The sequence below is a fragment of the Physella acuta genome, unplaced genomic scaffold (assembly GCF_028476545.2).
Source record: "Physella acuta isolate Inbredline_101_S28 unplaced genomic scaffold, ASM2847654v3 ptg001196l, whole genome shotgun sequence".
NCBI lineage: Eukaryota > Metazoa > Mollusca > Gastropoda > Physidae > Physella > Physella acuta.
The window spans coordinates 54699-82152 of NW_026732713.1; the positions used below are offsets into that span (position 1 = coordinate 54699).

General features: G+C 40.1%; 1 protein-coding gene across 6 annotated transcripts; it reads left to right on the forward strand.

Annotated features, from left to right (window-relative positions):
• The first annotated feature begins 2220 nt into the window (after nt 1–2220).
• LOC131957013 (solute carrier family 40 member 1-like) lies at nt 2221–25522 on the forward strand. 6 transcript variants are annotated; one of them, XM_059321705.1, is made up of 12 exons: nt 2221–2279; nt 7838–8005; nt 8542–8615; nt 10282–10441; nt 11099–11338; nt 14017–14229; nt 15026–15062; nt 15621–15737; nt 16234–16367; nt 22252–22506; nt 23199–23342; nt 25064–25522. In XM_059321705.1, the coding sequence occupies exons 2-12, from the start codon at nt 7909–7911 to the stop codon at nt 25348–25350; spliced, it is 1758 nt and encodes a 585-aa protein (XP_059177688.1). In that variant the 5' UTR covers nt 2221–2279; nt 7838–7908; the 3' UTR covers nt 25351–25522. The 6 variants fall into 6 exon arrangements, with proteins under 6 accessions (XP_059177688.1, XP_059177687.1, XP_059177689.1 ...); XM_059321704.1 differs by lacking the exon at nt 2221–2279 and adding an exon at nt 2786–2805; XM_059321706.1 differs by lacking the exon at nt 2221–2279 and adding an exon at nt 3362–3421.
• Nucleotides 25523–27454: the final 1932 nt, after the last annotated feature.

Below are 27454 nucleotides of genomic sequence, written 5' to 3' on the forward strand. Positions count from 1 at the left end.
TTTTAAAAGTTCAAAGAATAACAACAAAAATTGTTTGGAACTAGAGTTTGTGTAACAAACAACATTTGAAAAATAAAAATAGATTACAGTTTGTATTTTATTTGTATTTAAATACTTTATTTTTATTTTTGGGAAATCTTGTATTAAAAGACGATTTTTTTTTAAACAAAAGTTACTTGTTCAATCAAAATGAAGAGAGTCCGTTCAGTGAAAATAAATAAAAGATTTTATTGCTTTATTTACTTTTTCAATTTTTTTTCTCTACTGTAATTCATACTTTAAATTATCAATCTTTGTAGCGTTTTTTTTGGAATATTAAGAATTAAAAACAACTATTGTGTTCGCACACTTAAATATAAAATTATGGTATTTATAACCTACAAATGAAAACAGTACGGCATAACACCGGAACAACACCGATATGAATTTAAAATAGTAGAAGTGGTTGGAGAGTGTGATATGATTGTAATTTCTAAATGACCAATTTAAATTATCAGTTTCTTGACAACGTACAAGTGATTGTTTGCAGGTTTAATAAATTTCAAAATTTTAATGTTTTTTTTTCAATCAATCGTGAAAACCTGTATCAAATTTGTTTTATGGAAAAGTGAAATAAAATTGTTTTGTTATGATTAAAAAAGTGAAGATTTATCCTTTCTCGAAGTCTGCTGTAGGATATAATGTTATTCTGTATTTTTAAAGGTTGTAATGTAACTACAGAAAACAAAAGAGAAATAGCTTTGATATCATTACATGTTAAGAAAAGTGGCGCAGTTGATAGGCACTACACTTAAGTCAGCGTTCCATTTAGTAGGGTTTGAGCGACCAGCAATACCTAGCCAAAACAAACATAGCCGATCCTTGCTGTATTCTATCTATAGTAGATAGGAAATACTAAGTAGGAACACAGCTATGTAACGGTTATGTTATTATATCAATCGTTTCAGAAATTTTCATAGTTATATTATTTTGTTAATTTATAAATTATACCACTATATATATATATATATATATATATATATATATATATATATATATATATATATATATATATATATATATATATATATATATATATATATATATATATATATATATATATATATATATATAAATGATTGTGTCATTTCTCATTGAAAGTTTTATATTTATTCATTAATAATTTATTTTATGAAAAATAAATAGAAATTTGAATCATTGTAAAAATTATTTGTACATTTATGCAAATGTATTCCATATGTTTTTTTGTCAACATTACTTTTTTTGTTTTATTTCGGCAATGTGAAATCATTAAAAATAATGACTGTACTAAACTTTCATAATCTTTGTTTCATTTAAAAAAAAATTAGGAGTGTAAAATAGAAAAGAGAAAAAAATCAAATGGAAACTGAAAGAATATGCATACGTAGTGTAGACTACGACACACAACAATGCAAACAATCAATATTGGTCGCTATCGATTTGAAAAAAGAGAACATTAAATAACTAATCCGTTTTTTTTTTAAGTTATATATGGGGGTCTGCGTGGTCGAGTCGATTTAGTTCACGTTTACGAATGGGGAAAGAACTTATGTAGGAGAGACAACTCTGAAATCAAACAACTGCTGCCTTGTAGTTTTTCTTGGGTGGACAAAGGCTCTGAAAGCAAATCCTAAAAGAAAATCAGATTCTACGGCTTATATGGAAATAAATAATGACGTGAGGCTTGCAAATACGCCAGAAGGAAATTAAAACGATATAATAGAAGTCTCCGCATCAAAGTTAACTTTTCAAAAACTGGCTTCCATGGGGCAGATGATGTAGAGTTCACCTGTTTTTTGTGACCTCAACATATGCAGGGGAGCACTATGCCCGGCAAAATTTACTTTTCCTAGCGTGAGTCAGGTACCTATTAGAGCTGAGTCGGCTGAGAGACACAACTGACTGACCTCAAGACTCCCTTGATAAGAGCCGGACGTAATCCTTGTGTAAATTAACTATTGTTATAAAAAAGAGTATCAGAAGGTAAAGAAACAAGGTTTTAATCTTACTATCTGTTTTACTGATTAGATAGTAATGTGTCCAGCATTCGTTATTTAAAAATATATATAATAATATATTTAAATGCTAGATAAAGTAAACACTCCATCTAAGTGTTATCGGTATTTTAAATGTTGTCGTTCCACCTTGATATCTTTTGTTATCTCTCTGATAACTGGTTGAAGATTATGAGAAGATTATATCAAATATTTATGTAGGTTAGAAAATGTGCTGTCTTTCCCACCACACTTGATATTTTGGTGAGCTACTGGAGATTTCTGCGATCGTTAATTGTGTTTGCTAGTATCGTTTATTTAGCCGGTGTTGCCATTTGATTATGATTATCTGATGTGGTTTATTTAGCCGGTGTTGCCATTTGATTATGATTATCTGATGCGGTTTATTTAGCCGGTGTTGCCATTTGATTATGATTATCTGATGTGGTTTATTTAGCCGGTGTGGCCATTTGATTATGATTATCTGATGCGGTTTATTTAGCCGGTGTTGCCATTTGATTATGATTATCTGATGTGGTTTATTTAGCCCGTGTCACCATTTGTTTAAATTTAGCTCTTATCGCTAACTTAGATGATGAGGTTTATTTAGCCGTCTTCACCATTTGTATACGGCTTATTTAGTCAGTGTCACCGTTTGTTTAAATTTAGCGGATATCGCTCATTTAGCTGAAGTGTTTCATTTAGCCCGTGTCACCATTTGTTTAAATTTAGCGGATATCGCTCATTTAGCTGAAGTGTTTCATTTAGCCTGCGTCACCATTTGTTTCAGGTTAGTCGATTTATTCATTTAGCCAGTGTCACCATTTATTAAAGTCTGAAAAAATGATGATACCAAGTTTATGCTTGTGAAATGTTTTTTAGTGTTTTAATTTTTTTTTGGGGAAATTTAAAAAACGTAACCACAAGTGGTTTCAAATTTTCATCACGTTAAGTCGCACTTTAAATTATCTGATGCGGTTTATTTAGCCGGTGTGGTTATTTGTTTAGGATTATCTGATGTGGTTTATTTAGCCGATGTGGCCATTTGTTTAGGATTATCTGATGTGGTTTATTTAGCCGATGTGGCCATTTGTTTAGGATTATCTGATGTGGTTTATTTAGCCGATGTGGCCATTTGTTTAGGATTATCTGATGTGGTTTATTTAGCCGATGTGGCCATTTGTTTAGGATTATCTGATGTGGTTTATTTAGCCGATGTGGCCATTTGTTTAGGATTATCTGATGTGGTTTATTTAGCCGATGTGGCCATTTGTTTAAATTTAGCGGATATCGCTTATTTAGCTGAAGTGTTTCATTTAGCCTATGTCACCTTTTGTTTAAATTTAGCGGATATCGCTCATTTAGCTGAAGTGTTTCATTTAGCCGGGTGTCACCATTTGTTTCAGGTTAGTCGATTTATTCATTTAGCCAGTGTCACCATTTATTAAAGTCTGAAAAAATGATGATACGAAGTTTATGCTTGTGAAAAAAAATTTTAGTTTGCTAAAAAATTTTTAGTGTATTAATATTTTTTGGGAAATTTAAAAAAACGTAACCACATGTGGTTTCAAATTTTCATCACGTTAAGTCACACTTTAAATTTATCAAATCCATCTTTTACTGATGCTGATATCATCGACAGCTTTCTATTTATAGACACTTTTCTAATTAGGCTACCTAACAGTAAAGTTCCGTTTCGAACCTGACCGTCAGTGGGGCAAATGAAGTGATGTTCACCTCTTTCTGTTACTTCCTACAAAGGCGATGTTTCTTCCTGATCGATTACTGCACCGGTTAAAGTGTGATTTCTGGTATTGAATCATGTCGAGTAGTATTGAATAATGATATTCGTATTAGCAAGGATTTTAAAAATAATGTTACATACTTACCAAACTGCATTAATATATTATGCAATGGTTGATTTTTGAAACACATTGAACAGGAAGAGAAGTTGGCAGCAATTACTTTAAATAAAATAGCAATATAAACATAAAGCATTATTTCTTTCCAATGTCTATATTTTGTCCCTGTGTCTATCTTTGCCATTGAAATAATACTTTGTATACATTGCTAAATCACAGAGATAATGTATCTAATTTTTTTCTCTTTCCACCTCCCAATGGTACATGTTGAAGAAAGTAGACTGTGTTTAACAATGTTTTTGATGCTTGATTCACTAGTAAAAAATAAATTCTTCGTTTCCATTTATTTAATTTTATGTAGTGCTCCGCTTATTTAAACGTACTTAATGTAAAAAAAAACCATGTAAAACACAAATAAATAAATGAACAAAAAAAAATAAAAATAAACGATTGAATAGATTTAAATATTTTTCTTTAAATATAACCTTAAAGTTCAGTTTAAATGAAAATAAACATACGACATATGTACATGGTTAATGACGTCATTGAGTGATAACACGTACTTTACCTGTGGTATTTACTAAAGAGATCTTAACAAAGTTGAATGGTTTTTTTATATCATGAGAACTGTTGAACCTGTTTAGTTTTGTCTGGATAGGTTGTTACTATCTGGTTGTACTTGTTGTGGTTGTGGTAGAAGAGATAACAGTAGACATCATCATAAAACGTGACGGTTGGTGTGGTTGTGAAGGTCACGTCATCGTGTGGCCAGATTCGATGTTATAGATAGTGGCCTATTTCTAGGTTATATATGGTGGCCAATTTCTAGGTTATATATGGTGGCCAACTTCTAGGTTATAGATGGTGGCCATTGTCTAGGTTATAGATGGTGGCCAACTTCTATGTTATAGATGGTGCTAACTTCTAGGTTATAGATGGTGTCCAATTTGTAGGTTATATATCGTTGCCTAGATTATATATGATGGCCAATTTGTAGGTTATACATGGTGGCCGACGTCTAGGTTATAGATGGTGGCCAACTTCTAGGTTATACATGGTGGCCAACTTCTATGTTATAGATGGTGGCCAACTTCTATGTTATAGATGGTGCTAACTTCTAGGTTATAGATGGTTTCCAATTTCTAGGTTATATATGGTTGCCTAGGTTATATAAGATGGCCAATTTGTAGGTTATACATGGTGGCCGACATCTAGGTTATAGATGGTGGCCAACTTCTAGGTTATACATGGTGGCCAACTTCTAGGTTAAAGATGATGGCCAATGTCTAGGTTAAAGATGATGGCCAACGTCTAGGTTATAGATAGTGGCCAACGTCTAGGTTATAGATGATGGCCAATGTCTAGGTTATAGTTCTTGGCCTAGGTTATAGATAATCACCAGATACTAGTGACCAGCTCTCAAATGCTAAAATAAATCTTTACCTTTTCTTAGACATCTAAACTAATTTTTTCATGCCACAGTATACGTTTTACAAGGAGATTTGAGTTAAACAACAACATCAACATATCCCAAGTTATCCGGCTAAATCAACTTTACATTTGTATTTCGGCTTTAAACTGAGTTGCAATGTTTTAAGTTAAAAAAAAACTTTTAAAGTACACTGAAAAGGTATTTTAAGAAAAAAAATGTCCTGCTCGAATTGTCTCAATAGCCAGACAGAATAAACAGATTGAAGAATCGAGCATATCACTTACAGATGTTACCTTAGTGCTAGACGTATTGGTTTAGGCCAGATTTTTGCTTCCTCCTATTGGGCAACTCAACGCTGGTTTCGTCATAAAGGAAAAGTGTGGTGAGGGAGTAACCCACGGTCTCAAGATCTCGAGACTTTCAGTTTATCAAGCGCCCGTTGTACAACTGGATCACGCCATCTCTATGATTAATTAAAGTCACTAACTGATCAGATAGCGTATCGGTTGATCGATTAAAATAAAATGGAGCAATGATACGAATTTATTGTGCGTGTCGTGTTAAAATTTACAGGCTAGTTGATGGTGGTTTTTTTATTGTGGGGTGCAAGAGGGTGGCCTATTCAATATCTGACCTAATATTAAACAAAGATCTTTATTGATGTCGCGTGCTTTAGATCTATTTGTTTAAACTTAGATTTTAAAATATTTGTTAAAAATATTATTTTAGATACGTATTGAAAGAAAAGAACTCCTCCTTTGAGCAGGGGCGTAGCGTAGAGACCCATTCGGCGTCCGGGCCGAAATATCAATTTTGCGCCCCTTCCTCTATTGATATACTTATTCACATTGCAAAAAAGCGCTCCTCCCCCCAATTATGAAAGGTAGGGGGAGCTTTTTACTAGCTACTGTCCCTTAACGGTTTTTATGTTAGCGTCAAACGATGCTGAAAACAGTTAAGTAAGCCCGTAAATTTAAGCAACAGTCTGATTTCTAATTTCGACTGTCAATAATTATGTAATGGAGCTCGAAATGACCTTTTTTTCCTAACCTGTTAAACCCCCCCCCCCCCCTCTAATGATTACGCCCGGGACGATCGCGCCCCCCCCCCCCCGCCCCGCCCCCCCCCCCCCCCCGCCCCGCCCCGTCCCTCTCCTAGCTACGCCTCTGCGGCGTTGAGGTGATAATTAAACGAGATTACTTTCGCCATGCTAGATCACCCTATGGCTTTCCCAGCTACCCGCGGGTCTAAACTACTAATGTACAGAAACTGCGGATATATGTCAATGTCTGCATCACAGTCATAAAGAAACACAATGAGCAAGGCCTTACATTAAACGTAAAAAAATTCAACACGAAATATAACAACGTAATGTGTAGTAAAAAAATTGACAACATCAATTAATGCTTATTATCTGGGGTATTAATTAAATTTTGACGTCACTATAATTGTGACCGTTAAGTCTATAGGACGGTTATCATCTCATGACATCCCAGCGCGTACACATTCAAAACTATGTCATCATCGGTATGTGTTGTCACGCTCAAGATAAGAAATTCTAACATACGTCTGTAGGTAGTTGTTGTGTTTGTTAAACGTGTGTGGTTTATAAGTTTTATAAGTAGTTGTGGTGTTTGTTAAACTTGTGTGGTCTATAAGTTTTATAGGTAGTTGTAGTGTTTGTTAAACTTGTGTGGTTTATAAGTTTTATATGTAGTTGTGGTGTTTGTTAAACTTGTGTGTTTTATAAGTTTTATAGGTAGTTGTGGTGTTTGTTAAACTTGTGTGGTTTATAAGTTTTATAGGTAATTGTGGTATTTGTTAAACTTGTGTGGTTTATAAGTTCTTTAAGTAATGTGGTGTATGTAAACTTGCGTGGTTTGTAAATTCTATATGTAGTTGTGGTGTAAGTAAAACTTTGGTTTATAAGTTGTATGGTGGTTGCGGTGTGTGTTAAAATGTATGTTGTTCATTGCATCATTTGGTAGTTGAGGAATATGGCTACGTCTCTATGTAGATGTAGAATATGTTCATGCATTGAGGTATCTGTGGATATGTTCATGCATTGAGGTATCTGTGGATATGTTCATGTCTTTAGGTATCTGAGGATATGTTCATGTTCTTAGGTATCCGTGGATATGATCATGCCTTGAGGTATCTGTAGATATGTTCATGCATTGATGTATCTGTGGATATGTTCATGCCTTGAGGTATCTGTGGAAATGTTCATGTCCTTAGGTATCTGTGGATATGTTCATGTTCTTAAGTATCCGTGGATATGATCATGCCTTGAGGTATCTGTTGATATGTTGATGCCTTTAGCTAGCCGTGGAATATATTCATGCCTTTCGTTGAAGAGTGTTCATCTGTTTAGATAGTTGTAGAATACGTTCATGTATGTAGCTCAGGACTAATCGTGTCTTTAGTAGAGGACTAGTCACGTCTTTAGTAGAGGACTAGTCACGTCTTTAGTAGAGGACTATGCTCACCAAATTTTGGATTCTGATACTTCGTGTTCACGTCTGCAGGTAGTTCAGACTATGTTCCTAGCTCGAGTTCGAATCCAGTGAGGTTCAGCTCGGCATCAGCATAGCCCAGGATGGACAGTGACGAAGTTGACCAGGGCCCAGTTCCAGCCGAGACTCTGGCAATCAAAGCTAACGGTCACCTGTCGCAAACAGATTCCACCTCACCAGGTAGGCAGAGAGACACAAAAGTGTACAATTTAGTACGTTACCTGATATTGATTTTAGCTTAGTGAGAAACTTAAAAGTTACTATTATATGTCAACTCTAAGCAGTCCCTACATCCAATCAAAGGGAAGTAATAAAGCATTAGTTAACGTATCACATATAAATGAACATACACGTTATGTAATACACCATATATAATCATTACACACAACATTTTATACGACATAAAACAATTGGGGCATAAAAGAGTCTTTTATAATCTAGTTTACATTTTTAAATCATTAATGGTAATAAAATACGTTTGATAAAAACGCAATATCTAAATTGACAAAAATCGAAATAAGTTAAAATGTTGTCCCTGGGAATCTGATGATGGGATCGTTATTATGAAACAAAAAATGTTTTCCTTGTTGGGCAATATAAACATTAACAATCTAGAGTAGACATTTTGTACTATAAATAACTGAAAACAATCCGTTTTTAATAAACAAAAGTGCAAGTAAAAAAAAAAACCCGTGTGTCTTTTGTTCCAATTTCAGAGAATTCCGGCAAGACTTTCGCCACGCTTGGCACCAGTCTGTTGGTCTACTGTAGTCACTTTCTTACAGCATGGGTACGTTGTTAGGTGTCTCATAACATCATTGGGTGTCTCATGTCATCATTGGGTGTCTTATGACAACATGGGTACGTTGTTAAGTGTCTCATGATAAAATGGGTACGTTGTTAGGTGTCTCATGATATAATGGGTACGTTGTTAGGTGTCTTATGGCATAATGAGTACATTGTTAGGTGTCTCGTAACATAATGGGTACGGTGTTAGGTGTCTTATGATATAATGGGTACGTTGTTAAGTGTCTCATAACATAATAGGTAGCCTACGTTGTTAGGTGTTTCATGATATAATGGGTAAGTTGTTAAATGTCTCATAACATAATGGGTAGGTTGTTAGGTGTCTCATGATATAATGAGTACGTTGTTAGGTGTGTCATGATATAATGGGTAGGTTGTTAGGTGTCTCGTGATATAATGGGTACGTTGTTAGGTGTCTCATGCATAATGGGTACGTTGTTAGGTGTCTCATGATATAATGAGTACGTTGTTAGGTGTCTCATGATATAATGGGTACGTTGTTAAGTGTCTCATAACAGCATAGGTAAGTTGTTAAGTGGCCTTTTAGGAGAGACAACTCCAAAATCAAACAACTGCTGCCTAGGTTGGACAAAGGCTATGAAACCAAATCCGAAAAGCACGCTGAAATCGGATTCAACGGCCTAAATGGCGCATAATCAGTATTACATTATTGTGTTGGAGGCGTGGTCGAGTTGGCAAAGTTCTTGGTTGTTAAACCGAAAAAAAGTCTCGAGTTCGAACCCTCTGGTAGATAAGGCTCGATCCCTTTCAACACTAAAAATTGAAAACGAAGAAGAAGTTGTAAGTATTGGTGTGTTAATAATGATACTATGAGTTTAATGTTTGGATGCGTGGTTCAGCATTGCCTGGCAGAATAATATCACTTGTTAAATAACATCATAGTATGTATTTAGTATGGGACGGCGTGGCCTAGCGGTAGATCGCTAAAGTTCTTACACGGAAGTCTCGAGGTCAAATCCGTGATCAAGTCAGTAGAATGTCCCTGAGCCCACTAAGGCGGCTGGGCATAGTGCTGACCACACTATACCTTCATATGTTGAGGTTTCTCAAACATAAGAACTCTACTTCGTCCGCCCATGTGTCTTGGGCACGAACGGGAAAATATGATAGAAATGGTGATGATGATGGTAATGATGATGATGATGATGATGATGGTGCTGATGGTGATGATGATGGTGATGCTGGTGATAATGATGGTGATGATGATGGTGCTGATGGTGATGATGATGGTGCTGATGGTGATGATGATGGTGATGATGATGATGATGGTGCTGATGGTGATGATGATGGTGCTGATGGTGATGATGATGGTGATGATGATGGTGATGATGATGGTGATGATGGTGATGATGATGGTGATGATGATGGTGCTGATGATGTATTTAGTGATAGCAAATGTGCGTAGTTATGAGTTCAATGACCGTATATATTTGTTGCTTTGTTAAATAGTCAATGTCGAGCAGTAGCTATTTGTAATAGCAATATGTTTAGCGGCGTTATGATGCCCTTACTATCTGTTCAATTATCAAGTTGATATCTTGAATACCACAGCTAAAATACCAACTTACCTGAAATCATCTATTGTAAATAAAAATATGATGTAATGTTGTTCTACTTCCGGGGAACAGGGTGACCGGATGTGGACATTTGCTGTGGGCATCTTCATGATCCACATCACACCAGATTCTCTACAACTGACAGCCATATACGGCCTCACCATGGGCACAACGGTACTGCTAGGGGGAGCAATAATTGGAGATTGGGTAGACAACTCTGCTAGACTCAGAGGTTTGTGCTTAAAGGCTGATAACTCTGTTGCCCACTATATAATATGATACAATTAGACAGTGTGGTTGGGGGGGGGGGGAAGCAGTCATCTACTAACTCAAAAGCTGGGTTTAGGATTTTGGGCTTAAGTAAGGATGTCCAGGGGCAAGGTACCCATTACAGTTGGGTGGAATTAGGAAGTCTTACGGGTTCAAAATCTGAATCTGTACTTGAAACTTTTAGCAGAGGCGTAGCGAAGGGGGGGGGGGGGGGTGGCGGGTGGGTATTACATATGTCCCCGGGCGCCGACCTTAGGGGGCGCCGAAATGGGTTGGAAAAACAAATTAAAATCTCATTTTAACTGCAGTTTTGCATTATAAATGAAAAAATAAATGGGGGGGGGGGGGGTGCAAATGGAAAGTTTAAAGGGGAAGGGGGTGCAAATGGAAAGTTTGAGGGGGGGGAGGTGGTTGCAAATTGAAAGGTTTTTCCCGAGGCGGGCGCCAAATTGAAAGCTTGTCGCTACGCCTCTGCCTTTAAGGTTAGAAGTCATGCGCTCTACCGTTTTACCATTACACTAAGTTAAACTAAGTCATAATATAATTATTGGTGGTGATATAACGCAATGCAAACAATTCTAAAAACAGACACAAGCAAAGCTTCTGTTTACATTTCCAGCCGCCCAGGTCTCCCTAGTACTACAGAACGTCCTCATCATACTCAGCGCCGCCGTCATCTACTGTTTCCTCATGTTCAAGGAGGAGCTGCTGGACATTGGCGAGTGGACCAGGTACGTGGCCTACGCCCTCATCATCGTGCTCGCCTCGGCCGCCAATCTGGCGACCATCGCCAACACGATCGCAGTGGAGAAGGACTGGATTGTGGAGATCTGCAACAAGGACGAGGAAAAACTTGCTAGTAAGTTGTAAGGATTTTTGTTTGTTTTCGATACCAATATAGTTGATTCGAAATACGAATTATTTTATATTTTAGCGTTTGTCTACTTGGTAAAAAGAATTAAATAGCATCTATAATACGGATGGTAAGTAGGTCACCAACCAGTTCTATGGCTCATGAAGGTTTTATTGACCTACTTAACAGCCCTATTCTGACAGTTCTTACATTTTGTTTATCTCAAATGAAATTCAATATATGGCGAATACCCGGGCTTTAGGGGGAGATATCATGAGATGCTCATGCACCGTGATCTTTCTTTGACCTCTCCAGAGGAGCTGAGTATTACGTTTGGCTGGTTAAACAAAAATGCCGAATGGAATCCAGAGTTGGTAATGCTATCGCCTAAAGGGTTAACAATGTAAACGTGGAACCAATCAAAACAATAAACCGCGAGTGACTTTTTTTTTTACAAATTTATTCAGGCATGACAACAATAAATGAAAAACTAACGAAACAACTATACAAGTTATTGTTTTTAATTTATCCAGCCGTGCTAGCAATACATGTAACACTAAGAAAACAAAACACTACAATGCAGGCCATAGACCTCGCCACCCAAATCATCGCCCCCATTTTTATCTTTATTCAGCCATGACAGCAACGATGCGGGCCATTGACCTGACCACCCAAATCATCGCTCCCTCCCATCGTCACCACCATTTTTATCTTTATTCAGCCATGACAGCGACGATGCGGGCCATTGACCTGACCACCCAAATCATCGCCCCCATCCTCACCACCATTTTTATCTTTACTCAGCCATGACAGCAACGATGCGGGCCATTGACCTGACCACCCAAATCATCGCTCCCCCCCATCGTCACCACCATTTTTATCTTTATTCAGCCATGACAGCGACGATGCGGGCCATTGACCTGACCACCCAAATCATCGCTCCCCCCCATCGTCACCACTATTTTTATCTTTATTCAGCCATGACAGCGACGATGCGGGCCATTGACCTGACCACCCAAATCATCGCCCCCATCCTCACCACCATTTTTATCTTTACTCAGCCATGACAGCAACGATGCGGGCCATTGACCTGACCACCCAAATCACCCTCCCCCCTATCGTCACCACTATTTTTATCTTTATTCAGCCATGACAGCGACGATGCGGGCCATTGACCTGACCACCCAAATCATCGCTCCCCCCCATCGTCACCACCATTTTTATCTTTATTCAGCCATGACAGCGACGATGCGGGCCATTGACCTGACCACCCAAATCATCGCCCCCACCGTCACCACTATTTTTATCTTTATTCAGCCATGACAGCGACGATGCGGGCCATTGACCTGACCACCCAAATCACCCTCCCCCCTATCGTCACCACTATTTTTATCTTTATTCAGCCATGACAGCGACGATGCGGGCCATTGACCTGACCACCCAAATCATCGCCCCCACCGTCACCACTATTTTTATCTTTATTCAGCCATGACAGCGACGATGCGGGCCATTGACCTGACCACCCAAATCATCGCCCCCTCGTCACCACCATTTTTATCTTTATTCAGCCATGACAGCGACGATGCGGGCCATTGACCTGACCACCCAAATCATCGCCTCCATCGTCACCACTATTTTTATCTTTACTCAGCCATGACAGCGACGATGCGGGCCATAGACCTGACCACCCAAATCACCCCCCCCCCCTATCGTCACCACTATTTATATCTTTATTCAGCCATGACAGCGACGATGCGGGCCATTGACCTGTCCACCCAAATCACCCCCCCCCCCCCCCCCTATCGTCACCACTATTTATATCTTTACTCAGCCATGACAGCGACGATGCGGGCCATTGACCTGTCCACCCAAATCACCCCCCCCCCCCTATCGTCACCACTATTTATATCTTTATTCAGCCATGACAGCGACGATGCGGGCCATTGACCTGTCCACCCAAATCACCCCCCCCCCCCTATCGTCACCACTATTTATATCTTTATTCAGCCATGACAGCGACGATGCGGGCCATTGACCTGTCCACCCAAATCACCCCCCCCCCTATCGTCACCACTATTTATATCTTTATTCAGCCATGACAGCGACGATGCGGGCCATTGACCTGTCCACCCAAATCACCCCCCCCTATCGTCACCACTATTTATATCTTTATTCAGCCATGACAGCGACGATGCGGGCCATTGACCTGTCCACCCAAATCACCCCCCCCCCTATCGTCACCACTATTTATATCTTTATTCAGCCATGACAGCGACAATGCGGGCTATTGACCTGACCACCCAAATCATCCCCCCTATCGTCACCACTATTTTTATCTTTATTCAGCCATGACAGCGACGATGCGGGCCATTGACCTGACCACCCAAATCATCCCCCCTATCGTCACCACTATTTTTATCTTTATTCAGCCATGACAGCGACAATGCGGGCTATTGACCTGACCACCCAAATCATCCCCCCCCTATCGTCACCACTATTTTTATCTTTATTCAGCCATGACAGCAACGATGCGGGCCATTGACCTGACCACCCAAATCATCCCCCCTATCGTCACCACTATTTTTATCTTTATTCAGCCATGACAGCGACGATGCGGGCCATTGACCTGACCACCCAAATCATCGCCCCCCCCCAAATCCTCAACTATTGTTATCTTTATTCAGCCATGACAGCAACGATGCGGGCCATTGACCTGACCACCCAAATCATCGCCCCTATCGTCACCGGCCAGGTGATGGACTGGTCAGTTGAGAACGGTGCCATCTTCCTGTCGGCCTGGAACCTGGTCTCGTGTGTGGTCGAGTACTTCCTCCTCTGGAAGGTCTACAACACGGTGCCGGCTTTGAGGAAGAGGAAAGACTTCAAGAGATCGGAACGTGAGTGGTTTGGACTGACTTAATCATTGCTCGCTGTTTGTACCCTATCTGTTTCGATAGGCTACTTTATAATGTTACATTATAGGCGGATGCCAAATACATATAAAGTTTGATAATTCTAGCCGTAGATACATTGAGTTCAGCGTAGTCGGGTCGGTCAAGCTCATGGTTGCTAAACCGTAAAGTCCCGAATTCGAACCCTCGAGCAGATGAGGCTCGACAGCTGGCGACAGTAACTCTTTTAGGAGAGACAACTCCAAAATCAAACAACTGTTTGCGTAGTTTGTTCTTGGTGGAACAGTAGCCATGGAAGTAAATCCAAAAGGAAAAGCAGGCTGAAACGGTCTAAATGGTGCAGAACAAGTTGAACATTAATTTTTAATTGATTAGAGCTAATCCCACCCAGCATTGCAATTAAGAACGAAAGAGATGTAAGATCGTAAGATTAAATTTTATTCGTTGTTTACAATTTTAAAAAAAATATAGTTGGGATTAGTTATTTAAAAGTGTTTGTGAAAATCTAAGGTTGAATGCTGAACGAAATAGTTTTTATTCGAGATTTTATTACGAAAATTGTTTTCAATATATATTTCGGTCATTTGCTTTACAAATTGTAAAACAAATTCAAATTAATTCAAATTAGAATACTTAAATAATTTCAAGAATTGGCAAGCTTTGATTCTAATCCTTCAATGGTTATAGAAATATACAACTGTATTGTTGGGGGCTCGGTCACGTCATTAATTAAATACGATAATGAATTTAATGTTAAAAACTTTAACTCTTTTCCCCACAGTTGTTGTAGAGCCGCCTACTGTAGAAGAAAAGAAAAGGTACACTTTAATAAACAAACATTTCCTTTTGAATGCTTATTACATACATGTATACATTTTGAACCACAAACAAAATTCCTGCGATCAAGCTAGACAACAGAGGTCGCATCTTAGTCTTCAATTTGTTTTAATTAGGCTTGACCAAACTAATTGTTTAAAACGTCCACTGTTTTTTTTAATTGGCTTGACCAGCCTCGCTCATTAACCCGTTCATTGTTTATTTAATTAGGCTTGACCAGGTCAGCTTGTTAACCCGTCCATTGTTTATTTAATCAGACTTGACCAGACTAGCTCATTAACCCGTCCTTCGTTTATTTAATTAGGCTTGACCAGGTCAGCTTGTTAACCCGTCCATTGTTTATTTAATTAGGCTTGACCAGGTCAGCTTGTTAACCCGTCCATTGTTTATTTAATTAGGCTTGACCAGGTCAGCTTGTTAACCCGTCCATTGTTTATTTAATCAGACTTGACCAGACTAGCTCATTAACCCGTCCTTCGTTTATTTAATTAGGCTTGACCAGGTCAGCTTGTTAACCCGTCCATTGTTTATTTAATTAGGCTTGACCAGACTCACGAAGTGGCCGAGACAAATGTAGATGAAAGCTCTCCCATGATCCCCAATGGTGCTGGTCAAACGTCCAAGACAAAGAAGACAAAGATGATGTGTACACAGAGGTAGATGCTCTTTGATGGTCAATTAAGTGTAAACAGCTTTTTTTTATAAAGTTCCCATTTCTAATCTGATGGTCCATGGGACAAGTGAAGTAGAGTTTCCGTGAAGTCGGCGTATAAAAGGGATAGTGTGGTCAGCACCAAATCCAGCCGTTTTTACTTTCTTAAACGCGAGCTAGATACCCAACACAGCTGGGTGGACTCAGGGGAACTCTGCTAACTTGAACCCGTATTCGAACTCTAGATTAGGATAGCAGTATAGTGCTCTACCACTTGTTTGGACATATTTTTTGCAGCTCTTAAGACAGTAAAAGAGTATAAAGTTTTCTTGTTGTCATGTGCGTATTTTATTGTTGTTACTGAAAGGATCAGAACACAAAGAAATTTTATATCATGTTTGGCTTGCTTTAAATTACAGCTGCCGTTTGTGTATTTTATTAATGTCACTAGGGTATGGTAACACAAAAAATCTTTAATCATGTTTGGCTTTGAATTCCAGCTGTCGTCTGCTGTCTGGGGTCACCATCATTATCGAGGGCTGGAAAACGTTTGCCGGATATGACGTCATGCTGAGTGGTCTGGCTCTGGCGTTTTTATACATGACGGTGCTGGGGTTCGATAACATCACAGTGGGTAAGGTGACAGTTAGACGGTGTTGGGGTTCGATAACATCACAGTGGGTAAGGTGACAGTTAGACGGTGTTGGGGTTTGATAACATCAGAGTGGGTAAGATGACAGTTAGACGGTGTTGGGGTTCGATAACATCACAGTGGGTAAGGTGACAGACGGTGTTGGGGTTCAATAACATCACAGTGGGTAAGTGACAGACGGTGTTGGGGTTCGATAACATCACAGTGGGTAAGGTGACAGTTAGACGGTGTTGGGGTTCGATAACATCACAGTGGGTAAGGTGACAGACGGTGTTGGGGTTCAATAACATCACAGTGGGTAAGGTGACAGACGGTGTTGGGGTTCGATAACATCACAGTCGGTAAGGTGACAGTTAGATGGTGTTGGGGTTCGATAACATCACAGTGGGTAAGGTGACAGACGGTGTTGGGGTTCGATAATATCAGAGTGGGTAAGGTGACAGTTAGACGGTGTTGGGGTTCGATAACATCACAGTGGGTAAGGTGACAGACGGTGTTGGGGTTCGATAACATCACAGTGGGTAAGGTGACAGTTAGACGGTGTTGGGGTTCGATAACATCACAGTGGGTAAGGTGACAGACGGTGTTGGGGTTCGATAACATCACAGTGGGTAAGGTGACAGACGGTGTTGGGGTTCGATAACATCACAGTGGGTAAGGTGACAGACGGTGTTGGGGTTCGATAACATCACAGTGGGTAAGGTGACAGACGGTGTTGGGGTTCGATAACATCACAGTGGGTAAGGTTTAGATAGACGGTGTTGGGGTTTGATAACATCACAGTGGGTAAGGTGACAGTTAAACGGTGTTGGGGTTCGATAACATCACAGTGGGTAAGGTGACAGACGGTGTTGGGGTTCGATAACATCACAGTGGGTAAGGTGACAGTTAGACGGTGGTGGGGTTCGATAACATCACAGTGGGTAAGGTTTAGTTAGACGGTGTTGGGGTTCGATAACATCACAGTGGGTAAGGTGACAGACGGTGTTGGGGTTCGATAACATCACAGTGGGTAAGGTGACAGTTAGACGGTGTTGGAGTTCGATAACATCACAGTGGGTAAGGTGACAGTTAGACGGTGTTGGGGTTTGATAACATCACAGTGGGTAAGGTGACAGACGGTGTTGGGGTTCGATAACATCACAGTGGGTAAGGTGACAGACGGTGTTGGGGTTCGATAACATCACAGTGGGTAAGGTGACAGACGGTGTTGGGGTTCGATAACATCACAGTGGGTAAGGTGACAGACGGTGTTGGGGTTCGTTAACATCACAGTGGGTAAGGTGACAGTTAGACGGTGTTGGGGTTCAATAACATCACAGTGGGTAAGGTGACAGTTAGACGGTGTTGGGGTTCGATAACATCACAGTGGGTAAGGTGACAGACGGTGTTGGGGTTCAATAACATCACAGTGGGTAAGGTGACAGACGGTGTTGGGGTTCGATAACATCACAGTGGGTAAGGTGACAGTTAGACGGTGTTGGGGTTCGATAACATCACAGTGGGTAAGGTGACAGACGGTGTTAGGGTTCGATAACATCACAGTGGGTAAGGTGACAGTTAGACGGTGTTGGGGTTCGATAACATCACAGTGGGTAAGGTGACAGTTAGACGGTGTTGGGGTTCAATAACATCACAGTGGGTAAGGTGACAGACGGTGTTAGGGTTCGATAACATCACAGTGGGTAAGGTGACAGTTAGACGGTGTTGGGGTTCAATAACATCACAGTGGGTAAGGTGACAGTTAGACGGTGTTGGGGTTCGATAACATCACAGTGGGTAAGGTGACAGTTAGATGGTGTTGGGGTTCGATAACATCACAGTGGGTAAGGTGACAGTTAGACGGTGTTGGGGTTCAATAACATCACAGTGGGTAAGGTGACAGTTAGATGGTGTTGGGGTTCGATAACATCACAGTGGGTAAGGTGACAGACGGTGTTGGGGTTCGATAACATCACAGTGGGTAAGGTGACAGTTAGATGGTGTTGGGGTTCGATAACATCACAGTGGGTAAGGTGACAGACGGTGTTGGGGTTCGATAACATCACAGTGGGTAAGGTGACAGTTAGACGGTGTTGGGGTTCGATAACACCACAGTGGGTAAGGTGACAGACGGTGTTGGGGTTCGATAACACCACAGTGGGTAAGGTGACAGACGGTGTTGGGGTTCGATAACATCACAGTGGGTAAGGTGACAGACGGTGTTGGGGTTCGATAACATCACAGTGGGTAAGGTGACAGTTAGACGGTGTTGGGGTTCGATAACATCACAGTGGGTAAGGTGACAGACGGTGTTGGGGTTCGATAACATCACAGTGGGTAAGGTGACAGTTAGACGGTGTTGGGGTTTGATAACATCACAGTGGGTGAGGTGACAGTTAGACGGTGTTGGGGTTCGATAACATCACAGTGGGTAAAGTGACAGACGGTGTTGGGGTTCGATAACATCACAGTGGGTAAGGTGACAGTTAGATGGTGTTGGGGTTCGATAACATCACAGTGGGTAAGGTGACAGTTAGACGGTGTTGGGGTTCGATAACATCACAGTGGGTAAGGTGACAGTTAGACGGTGTTGGGGTTCGATAACACCACAGTGGGTAAGGTGACAGACGGTGTTGGGGTTCAATAACATCACAGTGGGTAAGGTGACAGACGGTGTTGGGGTTTGATAACATCACAGTGGGTAAGGTGACAGTTAGACGGTGTTGGGGTTCGATAACATCACAGTGGGTAAGGTTTAGTTAGACGGTGTTGGGGTTCGATAACATCACAGTGGGTAAGGTGACAGACGGTGTTGGGGTTCGATAACATCACAGTGGGTAAGGTGACAGACGGTGTTGGGGTTCGATAACATCACAGTGGGTAAGGTGACAGCTAGACGTGTTGGGATTCGATAACATCATAGTGGGTAAGGTGACAGCTAGACGGTGTTGGGGTTCGATAACATCACAGTGGGTAAGGTGACAGACGGTGTTGGGGTTCGATAACATCATAGTGGGTAAGGTGACAGCTAGACGTGTTGGGGTTCGATAACATCACAGTGGGTAAGGTGACAGGTAGACGGTGTTGGGGTTCGATAACATCACAGTGGGTAAGGTGACAGACGGTGTTGGGGTTCGATAACATCATAGTGGGTAAGGTGACAGTTAGACGGTGTTGGGGTTCCATAACACCACAGTGGGTAAGGTGACAGACGGTGTTGGGGTTCGATAACATCACAGTGGGTAAGGTGACAGACGGTGTTGGGGTTTGATAACATCACAGTGGGTAAGGTGACAGACGGTGTTGGGGTTTGATAACATCACAGTGGGTAAGGTGACAGTTAGATGGTGTTGGGGTTCGATAACATCACAGTGGGTAAGGTGACAGTTAGACGGTGTTGGGGTTCGATAACATCACAGTGGATAAGGTGACAGTTAGACGGTGTTGGGGTTCGATAACATTACAGTGGGTAAGGTTTAGTTAGACGGTGTTGGGGTTCGATAACATCACAGTGGGTAAGGTGACAGACGGTGTTGGGGTTCGATAACATCACAGTGGGTAAGGTGACAGTTAGACGGTGTTGGGGTTTGATAACATCACAGTGGGTAAGGTGACAGTTAGATGGTGTTGGGGTTCGATAACATCACAGTGGGTAAGGTGACAGACGGTGTTGGGGTTTGATAACATCACAGTGGGTAAGGTGACAGTTAGATGGTGTTGGGGTTCGATAACATCACAGTGGGTAAGGTGACAGTTAGACGGTGTTGGGGTTCGATAACATCACAGTGGGTAAGGTGACAGTTAGACGGTGTAGGGGTTCGATAACATCACAGTGGGTAAGGTGACAGTTAGACGGTGTTGGATTCGATAACATCACAGTGGGTAAGGTGACAGACGGTGTTGGGGTTCGATAACATCACAGTGGGTAAGGTGACAGACGGTGTTGGGGTTCGATAACATCACAGTGGGTAAGGTGACAGTTAGACGGTGTTGGGGTTCGATAACATCACAGTGGGTAAGGTGACAGACGGTATTGGGGTTCGATAACATCACAGTGGGTAAGGTGACAGTTAGATGGTGTTGGGGTTCGATAACATCACAGTGGGTAAGGTGACAGACGGTGTTGGGGTTCGATAACATCACAGTGGGTAAGGTGACAGTTAGACGGTGTTGGGGTTCGATAACATCACAGTGGGTAAGGTGACAGTTAGATGGTGTTGGGGTTCGATAACATCACAGTGGGTAAGGTGACAGTTAGATGGTGTTGGGGTTCGATAACATCACAGTGGGTAAGGTGACAGTTAGATGGTGTTGGGGTTCGATAACATCACAGTGGGTAAGGTGACAGACGGTGTTGGGGTTCGATAACATCACAGTGGGTAAGGTGACAGTTAGACGGTGTAGGGGTTCGATAACATCACAGTGGGTAAGGTGACAGTTAGATGGTGTTGGGGTTCGATAACATCACAGTGGGTAAGGTGACAGACGGTGTTGGGGTTCGATAACATCACAGTGGGTAAGGTGACGGTTAGATGGTGTTGGGGTTCGATAACATCACAGTGGGTAAGGTGACAGACGGTGTTGGGGTTCGATAACATCACAGTGGGTAAGGTGACAGTTAGACGGTGTTGGGGTTCGATAACATCACAGTGGGTAAGGTGACAGTTAGATGGTGTTGGGGTTCGATAACATCACAGTGGGTAAGGTGACAGTTAGATGGTGTTGGGGTTCGATAACATCACAGTGGGTAAGGTGACAGTTAGATGGTGTTGGGGTTCGATAACATCACAGTGGGTAAGGTGACAGACGGTGTTGGGGTTCGATAACATCACAGTGGGTAAGGTGACAGTTAGACGGTGTTGGGGTTCGATAACATCACAGTGGGTAAGGTGACAGTTAGACGGTGTAGGGGTTCGATAACATCACAGTGGGTAAGGTGACAGTTAGATGGTGTTGGGGTTCGATAACATCACAGTGGGTAAGGTGACAGTTAGATGGTGTTGGGGTTCGATAACATCACAGTGGGTAAGGTGACAGTTAGATGGTGTTGGGGTTCGATAACATCACAGTGGGTAAGGTGACAGTTAGACGGTGTTGGGGTTCGATAACATCACAGTGGGTAAGGTGACAGTTAGACGGTGTTGGGGTTTGATAACATCACAGTGGGTAAGGTGACAGACGGTGTTGGGGTTCGATAACATCACAGTGGGTAAGGTGACAGACGGTGTTGGGGTTCGATAACATCACAGTGGGTAAGGTGACAGACGGTGTTGGGGTTCCATTACATCACAGTGGGTAAGGTGACAGACGGTGATGGGTCAAAATAGCCTGGGACAAAATATCTCCAGACAAAATATTTCAGACAAAATAGCCCAGGACATAATAACACAGGATAAAATTGCCCAGGAAAAAATAGCCCAGGATAAAATACTGCTAAGCATAAGTATTTCATGACAATATATTTGAGGATAATAATAGCAACCCATCTAGGAGAGACAACTAAAAAATCTTACAACTGCTACCTCGTGCATTGTTCTTGATTAGACAAAGGCTATGGTAGCAAATCCAAACAAGAAAAGCAGGCTAAAATCGGAGTCAACGGGCTATTTTTGCGCAGAGCAGGTTGACACGAAATCAGAGTTTCTTCCAGACATCTCTTCGCCCCCCCCCACCCCGAAAAAAAATATTCAAGTCCCCCCCCCTCCCCCCCGGAGAAAAAATTCTGAAAGAAACACTGCACGAAATACTTAAAAGTGTTGGAGGAAATCCCATCCAACATCACAAACTTAGAAGAAGAAACGTCAAGACCGTTACATTAAATTAAATGTTTAAATCTGTAGCTTGGATAAAACAGAGCTTTTACAATGACCTCCTCTTTCTCCAGGTTACGCCAAGATCCAAGGATTAAGCGAGGCTATCGTCGGTATCTGTATGGGAGGGGCGGGTCTTATAGGGATCCTTGGGACCTTCGCCTACCCCGCCATGCGCCGCTGGGTGGGCCTGCCCAGGACTGGCATGATAGCCTTGACCCTGCAGTGTGCCTGTCTGTCCATGTGTGTCGTGTCCGTCTGGTTGCCCGGAAGTCCGTTTGATTTGATGGACCCGGACAAATTGGAGAAAACCAACTGTACTAATATGAGTAAGTTTTTGTAGGCGTTTTGTAGAAAACTAAACGTGTGGAGAGTGATAGAATAGGCCCAATGGAGACGCTAATTTTACAGAAATGGTACTCTCATTTATTAAATATTCAGATTATTTTATACATTCTAAGATAAAGAAAGTTGGGAGTAGTGAGCAGTTACAAAAAAGTGTTAAAAAGCGCAGAGGGATATGAGAGGCACCCATTCTTTATCTATTAAGATGGTGAAAAAAAAAACGTTTGTGAAATTTAGAGAAAGATAAAGTGTATGTTAGATAATTGAAAAAGTCTTAAGATAAAATTGGAAAGAAAACTAAAATTTGGTTCCATTTGTGAGTTTTTTTTATCTACCATTCAAGTTATACAAGTAAGTAAAGTTAGTTCAGTTTCCTTTCAGGCCAAACGACCCATAGCGCAGATGAAGAAGAGTTAATATGTTTTTTTTATCTCGGCTGTGCGCAGCCGCCTTTGTTTGCCCTAACGTGAGTTAGGTACCCATTAGAGTTGGGTGAACTCAGGTACATTGTACTAACATGGAACCTGAATTCGAACTTGAGACTTTCGGGTTAGCAGCCAAGCATTATCTCCTGATATCGCACCATTATATTCCAAACAAATGGTGCTGCGTTATTGAGAGTGTGTGAAAATATTCGCTAGACAACACGATGACGTCATTAATTTTGTGGTTCCAGCTGACGTCATCCCCCTAGAAAACAGCAGCTACCCCGTGTTCACCGTCCTGCCACCCCTGCTGACCAACTTCACCTGCCCGGAAGTAGACACGCCCATCGTCTCCGTCAGTGTACTCATGGCTGGAATAATTGCTGCCAGATTCGGTGAGATTTTAGTCGAGAAATTTGTCTGATAATTAATTAAATTAGTTTTTTAAACTATTTTTTAAACATTTATTGGTGTAGCAAAACTGTATGAAATATAGAGCTACTTGATAAAAGATGCATCATTTTGTATACAAGAAACAAATAGTTTTTTTTTAAAAGTACAAAACAATATAGGAGATAACCCATGGATAAAAATACAGCAAATTATAATTTAAGTTATCTCCCGTTGTAGCTGAAATCTGACAATTGTGTTTACACCAGCATAATTCTTTTGTGTATATTAAGAATTATTCTTATAGAACAAAATGGATAATTTGAATTGGCTTTTAAAATAGTTATGTAATATTATCAGAAATGACAAATGAAATGGTAATTTTAATCGGTTACGATTAGGAAAATGGAAAAAAATACGAACTAGGTCTGACCTAACCTTGAGCACTAAAATTTCTGGGTTTTTTCAAACCGTTAGGCAGCCATTAAATACTTTGACTTTAGGTTTATTGAGTAAAAGTACCATAACTTTGATTGTATTTTATACCCAGCAATTTTATCATAAAACTTGTTTGAAACAGTACCAAAAAAAAATAAAAAAAAAAAATCTTCAGAGAAGGGAAGTAAGCCTGTACAAATTCTGAAAGTTAAAAATTATAATGAGTTACCTCTCTTGAGTTTCTATGCTTAGTTCATTTTCTGTTCAAATTAAGATAAGAATCTCAAGAATCTTTATTATACAAATTTTTATCTCTTATCTGGCGTGTTACATGTTTGTTGTAAAATTATGTAATTTAGAGTGTATCTTTGACATGGTAAGTTATACAGAGTTGATTTTTATTTTCATTTTTGTTTTATTTAGTAAAACTTTAACTATTTAGGATTGCGAGACAATTAAGTAAACTGACCTACAACAGACTTTATTCTTGAGGCGTGTCTCTTCGTTTCTTGCAATTACTACATTGAAAGAGTATTCCATTCAAAAATTAAAAAAAAAAAAAAAAAAAAAAAAAAAAGAAAAAATGAAAGAGTATTCCATACACCCTAAAGATTAAGTCAGCGGCACCCTCAGATGGTTCCAACTTACACTTAGTAACGACACAATCCTTAAGGAACTTCTGACTATAAACTAAAATAGAACCCACAAGCACCTTTATCCCAAACACTAACAACCGGAAAATCACCATCTACAATTACAATCCACGATATATCCCACACTACATTAAAATCACGTACAAAGACACACCAATAAACATTTTAATCGCACTACTGGGAAGACGACAAGCTTGTCAAACGTGCGACTCAAACAGACACTGGACAAACCATTGTCAGGTAACAAACCTAGAGTCAACGCTACTAGAACACCCACCACCGAGAGCAACAGAAAAAAAAAACATGGCCATTCTATTATCTCACATGTATTCCCGCATTAGGTCTCTGGATGACCTTTCTATAATTTCAAATTCTACACATATATTCCCCCATTAGGTCTCTGGATGACCTTTTTATAATTTCAAATTCTATACACGTATTCCCCCATCAGGTCTCTGGATGACCTTTCTATTATCTCACACGTATTCCCCCATCAGGTCTCTGTATGACCTTTCTATTATCTCACACGTATTCCCCCATCAGGTCTCTGTATGACCTTTCTATAATCTCACACGTATTCCCCCATCAGGTCTCTGGATGACCTTTATATTATCTCACACGTATTCCCCAATCAGGTCTCTGGATGGCTGACCTTGCCATCACCCAAATGTTCATGGAGACGGTCATTGAGAGCGAGCGTGGGGTGGTCAACGGTGTCCAGAACTCCCTGAACCAACTGATGGATATGATCAAGTTCGGCGTGGTGGTCGCCCTGCCCCTAGCGCCCCAGTTCGGCCTGCTGATCATACTGTCTTTCGGCTTTGTCTACAGCGGCTGGATCTTGTACAGCATCTTCCTATGCCGTGTGCCCAGGAACCTCTTCAGCCGGGGAAGGAAGAAAGGCGCCTACGAGAAAATTTAGAACAAAACGTGTGTTGTAAATTAATTATATTTTATCAAATATTTTTTGAACGCCAAATTAAATAAGTTTTTAAATTTTTTAAAAGTATAATTTACATATTTTAAAATATTGTTATTGTTAACTGCCAGTTGTTATAGCGATAATAAAATGTTTACAAAAGTGATTTATAAGTATCGTTTGATAAGTGACTTCAGTGTTGGTGATTTCTATCCGAATGTTTGGTTGAGAAAATCAATAACAATTCCCCGTTTTTGTTTTTAAATTTTAATTTTTCTCCCTTTTATCCCAATGTGGGAAGTTTAAACAAAATGTTTGTGTGAATTATCCAGGCTAATAGGCCAGAATGCGCCAAACCCATGGATAGTTGCGGGAAAGATAATCAACTGAGTTTCTTTTAAGCAAATGATACCTGGTAATGAACACATTTTCAAGATTAAGATTTTACTTTACAATGCTTGTTCATTAACGTAACTAAAAACAAGCAATGTGTTTGTGTTCAGCCATGTGGAACAGCCTGAAAAGGTTTACTATTCTAAATTAGTGAGTGATAATATTTACTTTTTTAAAAAAATCATCAAAATGAACCTGATTATAATTTTTAGAGTCAAGCCTAAAATTAAAAATGACTGTAAAGCTTATTGTAGAGTAGAAATTTACGCATTTGAATACAATTATTGATAGAACACGCTTTAGACTATTTTTTTTTACTGCTCTTTAGGTATCATAATATACTTTACGGAGAGTTAAACCTTTTCACTCTAAATGTTTGTTTGTGTCATTTTTCACGATTTAATTTTATACTACAACAATAAAAATGTTACCAACTACAAAAAATAAAAAAAATAAAAATCTCGTTAAAAAAAACACACCGATCGAACGCAATGATCCCCATTATTCTTTAGTTAATCTTCATAAATCTCCAATGTACATTTTGTCATCTGCATTGATCATTCCAACCGCCCAAATTCACGAGTTCAAGGCTAGGTCACAGGTCAAATTGTCGCATAACTTAGTGCGCAATGCAAGGGGAAAGATACCGCGATCTCGAGCAGTAATGTCGTTTTTTGTAATGTCCTGGTGTCAAGTGGGTTCAAGAAAAATGTCCCGCAAAATGTCCATGGGTAATGACGTTGTTTACGGGTAAATCAGCTCATAAATAAAAGTCCAATTAAGTGGGGGGGGGGGGGGAGATCGCGCGAATGTTTATTTTTAGCGCGCTGTTTGTCATTTGTATTCCTTCCGTACACAGGCGCAGCTTCTTCAACTGTATGATAAGTTAGTCGTTATAAAACTTGCACTCAAGGCACCGATCATAGAGTTCAAGGAGTTCAAGGAAAGTAATTAATTCAGACTTGCGAAAAAATATAAATAAATAAATAATGACAGTGAGGTCTAACGGTTAAACTTGGGCACTTTTAAATAAAAAATTACAAATTTAATACCCAGGGTCATGGAGTTGGGTTTTGACCGAAATGTCCAATTCTGTTCCCTGACTCCAACCCATCTCTGTTCTCTATGCGAGGTAGGGCAGTGTGCAGTATAGAGTGCGAGAAATTACAGTTTTAAATCTTCTTGTAAACTGCGTAGATGTTACGTTATATTCGATTTAGTTATGCCGATTTGAAACAAAAAATGGTGAAAATGCTACAATTAAAAATAATTAATCAAAAGCAACTTGTATAATCCAGGTTTTTTTTTTAAAAGAAAGAAAAAAAAATCTGGGTTATTATAAGTGCTGAAGGAATCAGGAAATCTTAAATTGAGAGGGTGCACAATGTCACAGCGACCTGTTTTAAAGTTAAATAGTGTCAAGTCAGGCAACAGGACCAGACAGTCAATATTGGAAGGTGGAGTAGAGTTAACCGAATTGCATAGCCACATAATTTAATAAGTGAAAAGTATTTCCCGGCCATGTTTGTTTTCAATAAAATTAAACCCTTCTTCAGCTGGGTCATTCTGGGTCTTTCTGACCCTCTAAAGAGGGCCATAGTCTTGTCTTGATCGTGTCAAACAGATAATACAATTATGTAGACGTTTCATGAATATAAAGGGTGTGACCATATTGATGGTTATAGGGTTTTACTATCAGAGAAAGAGAGGAGGG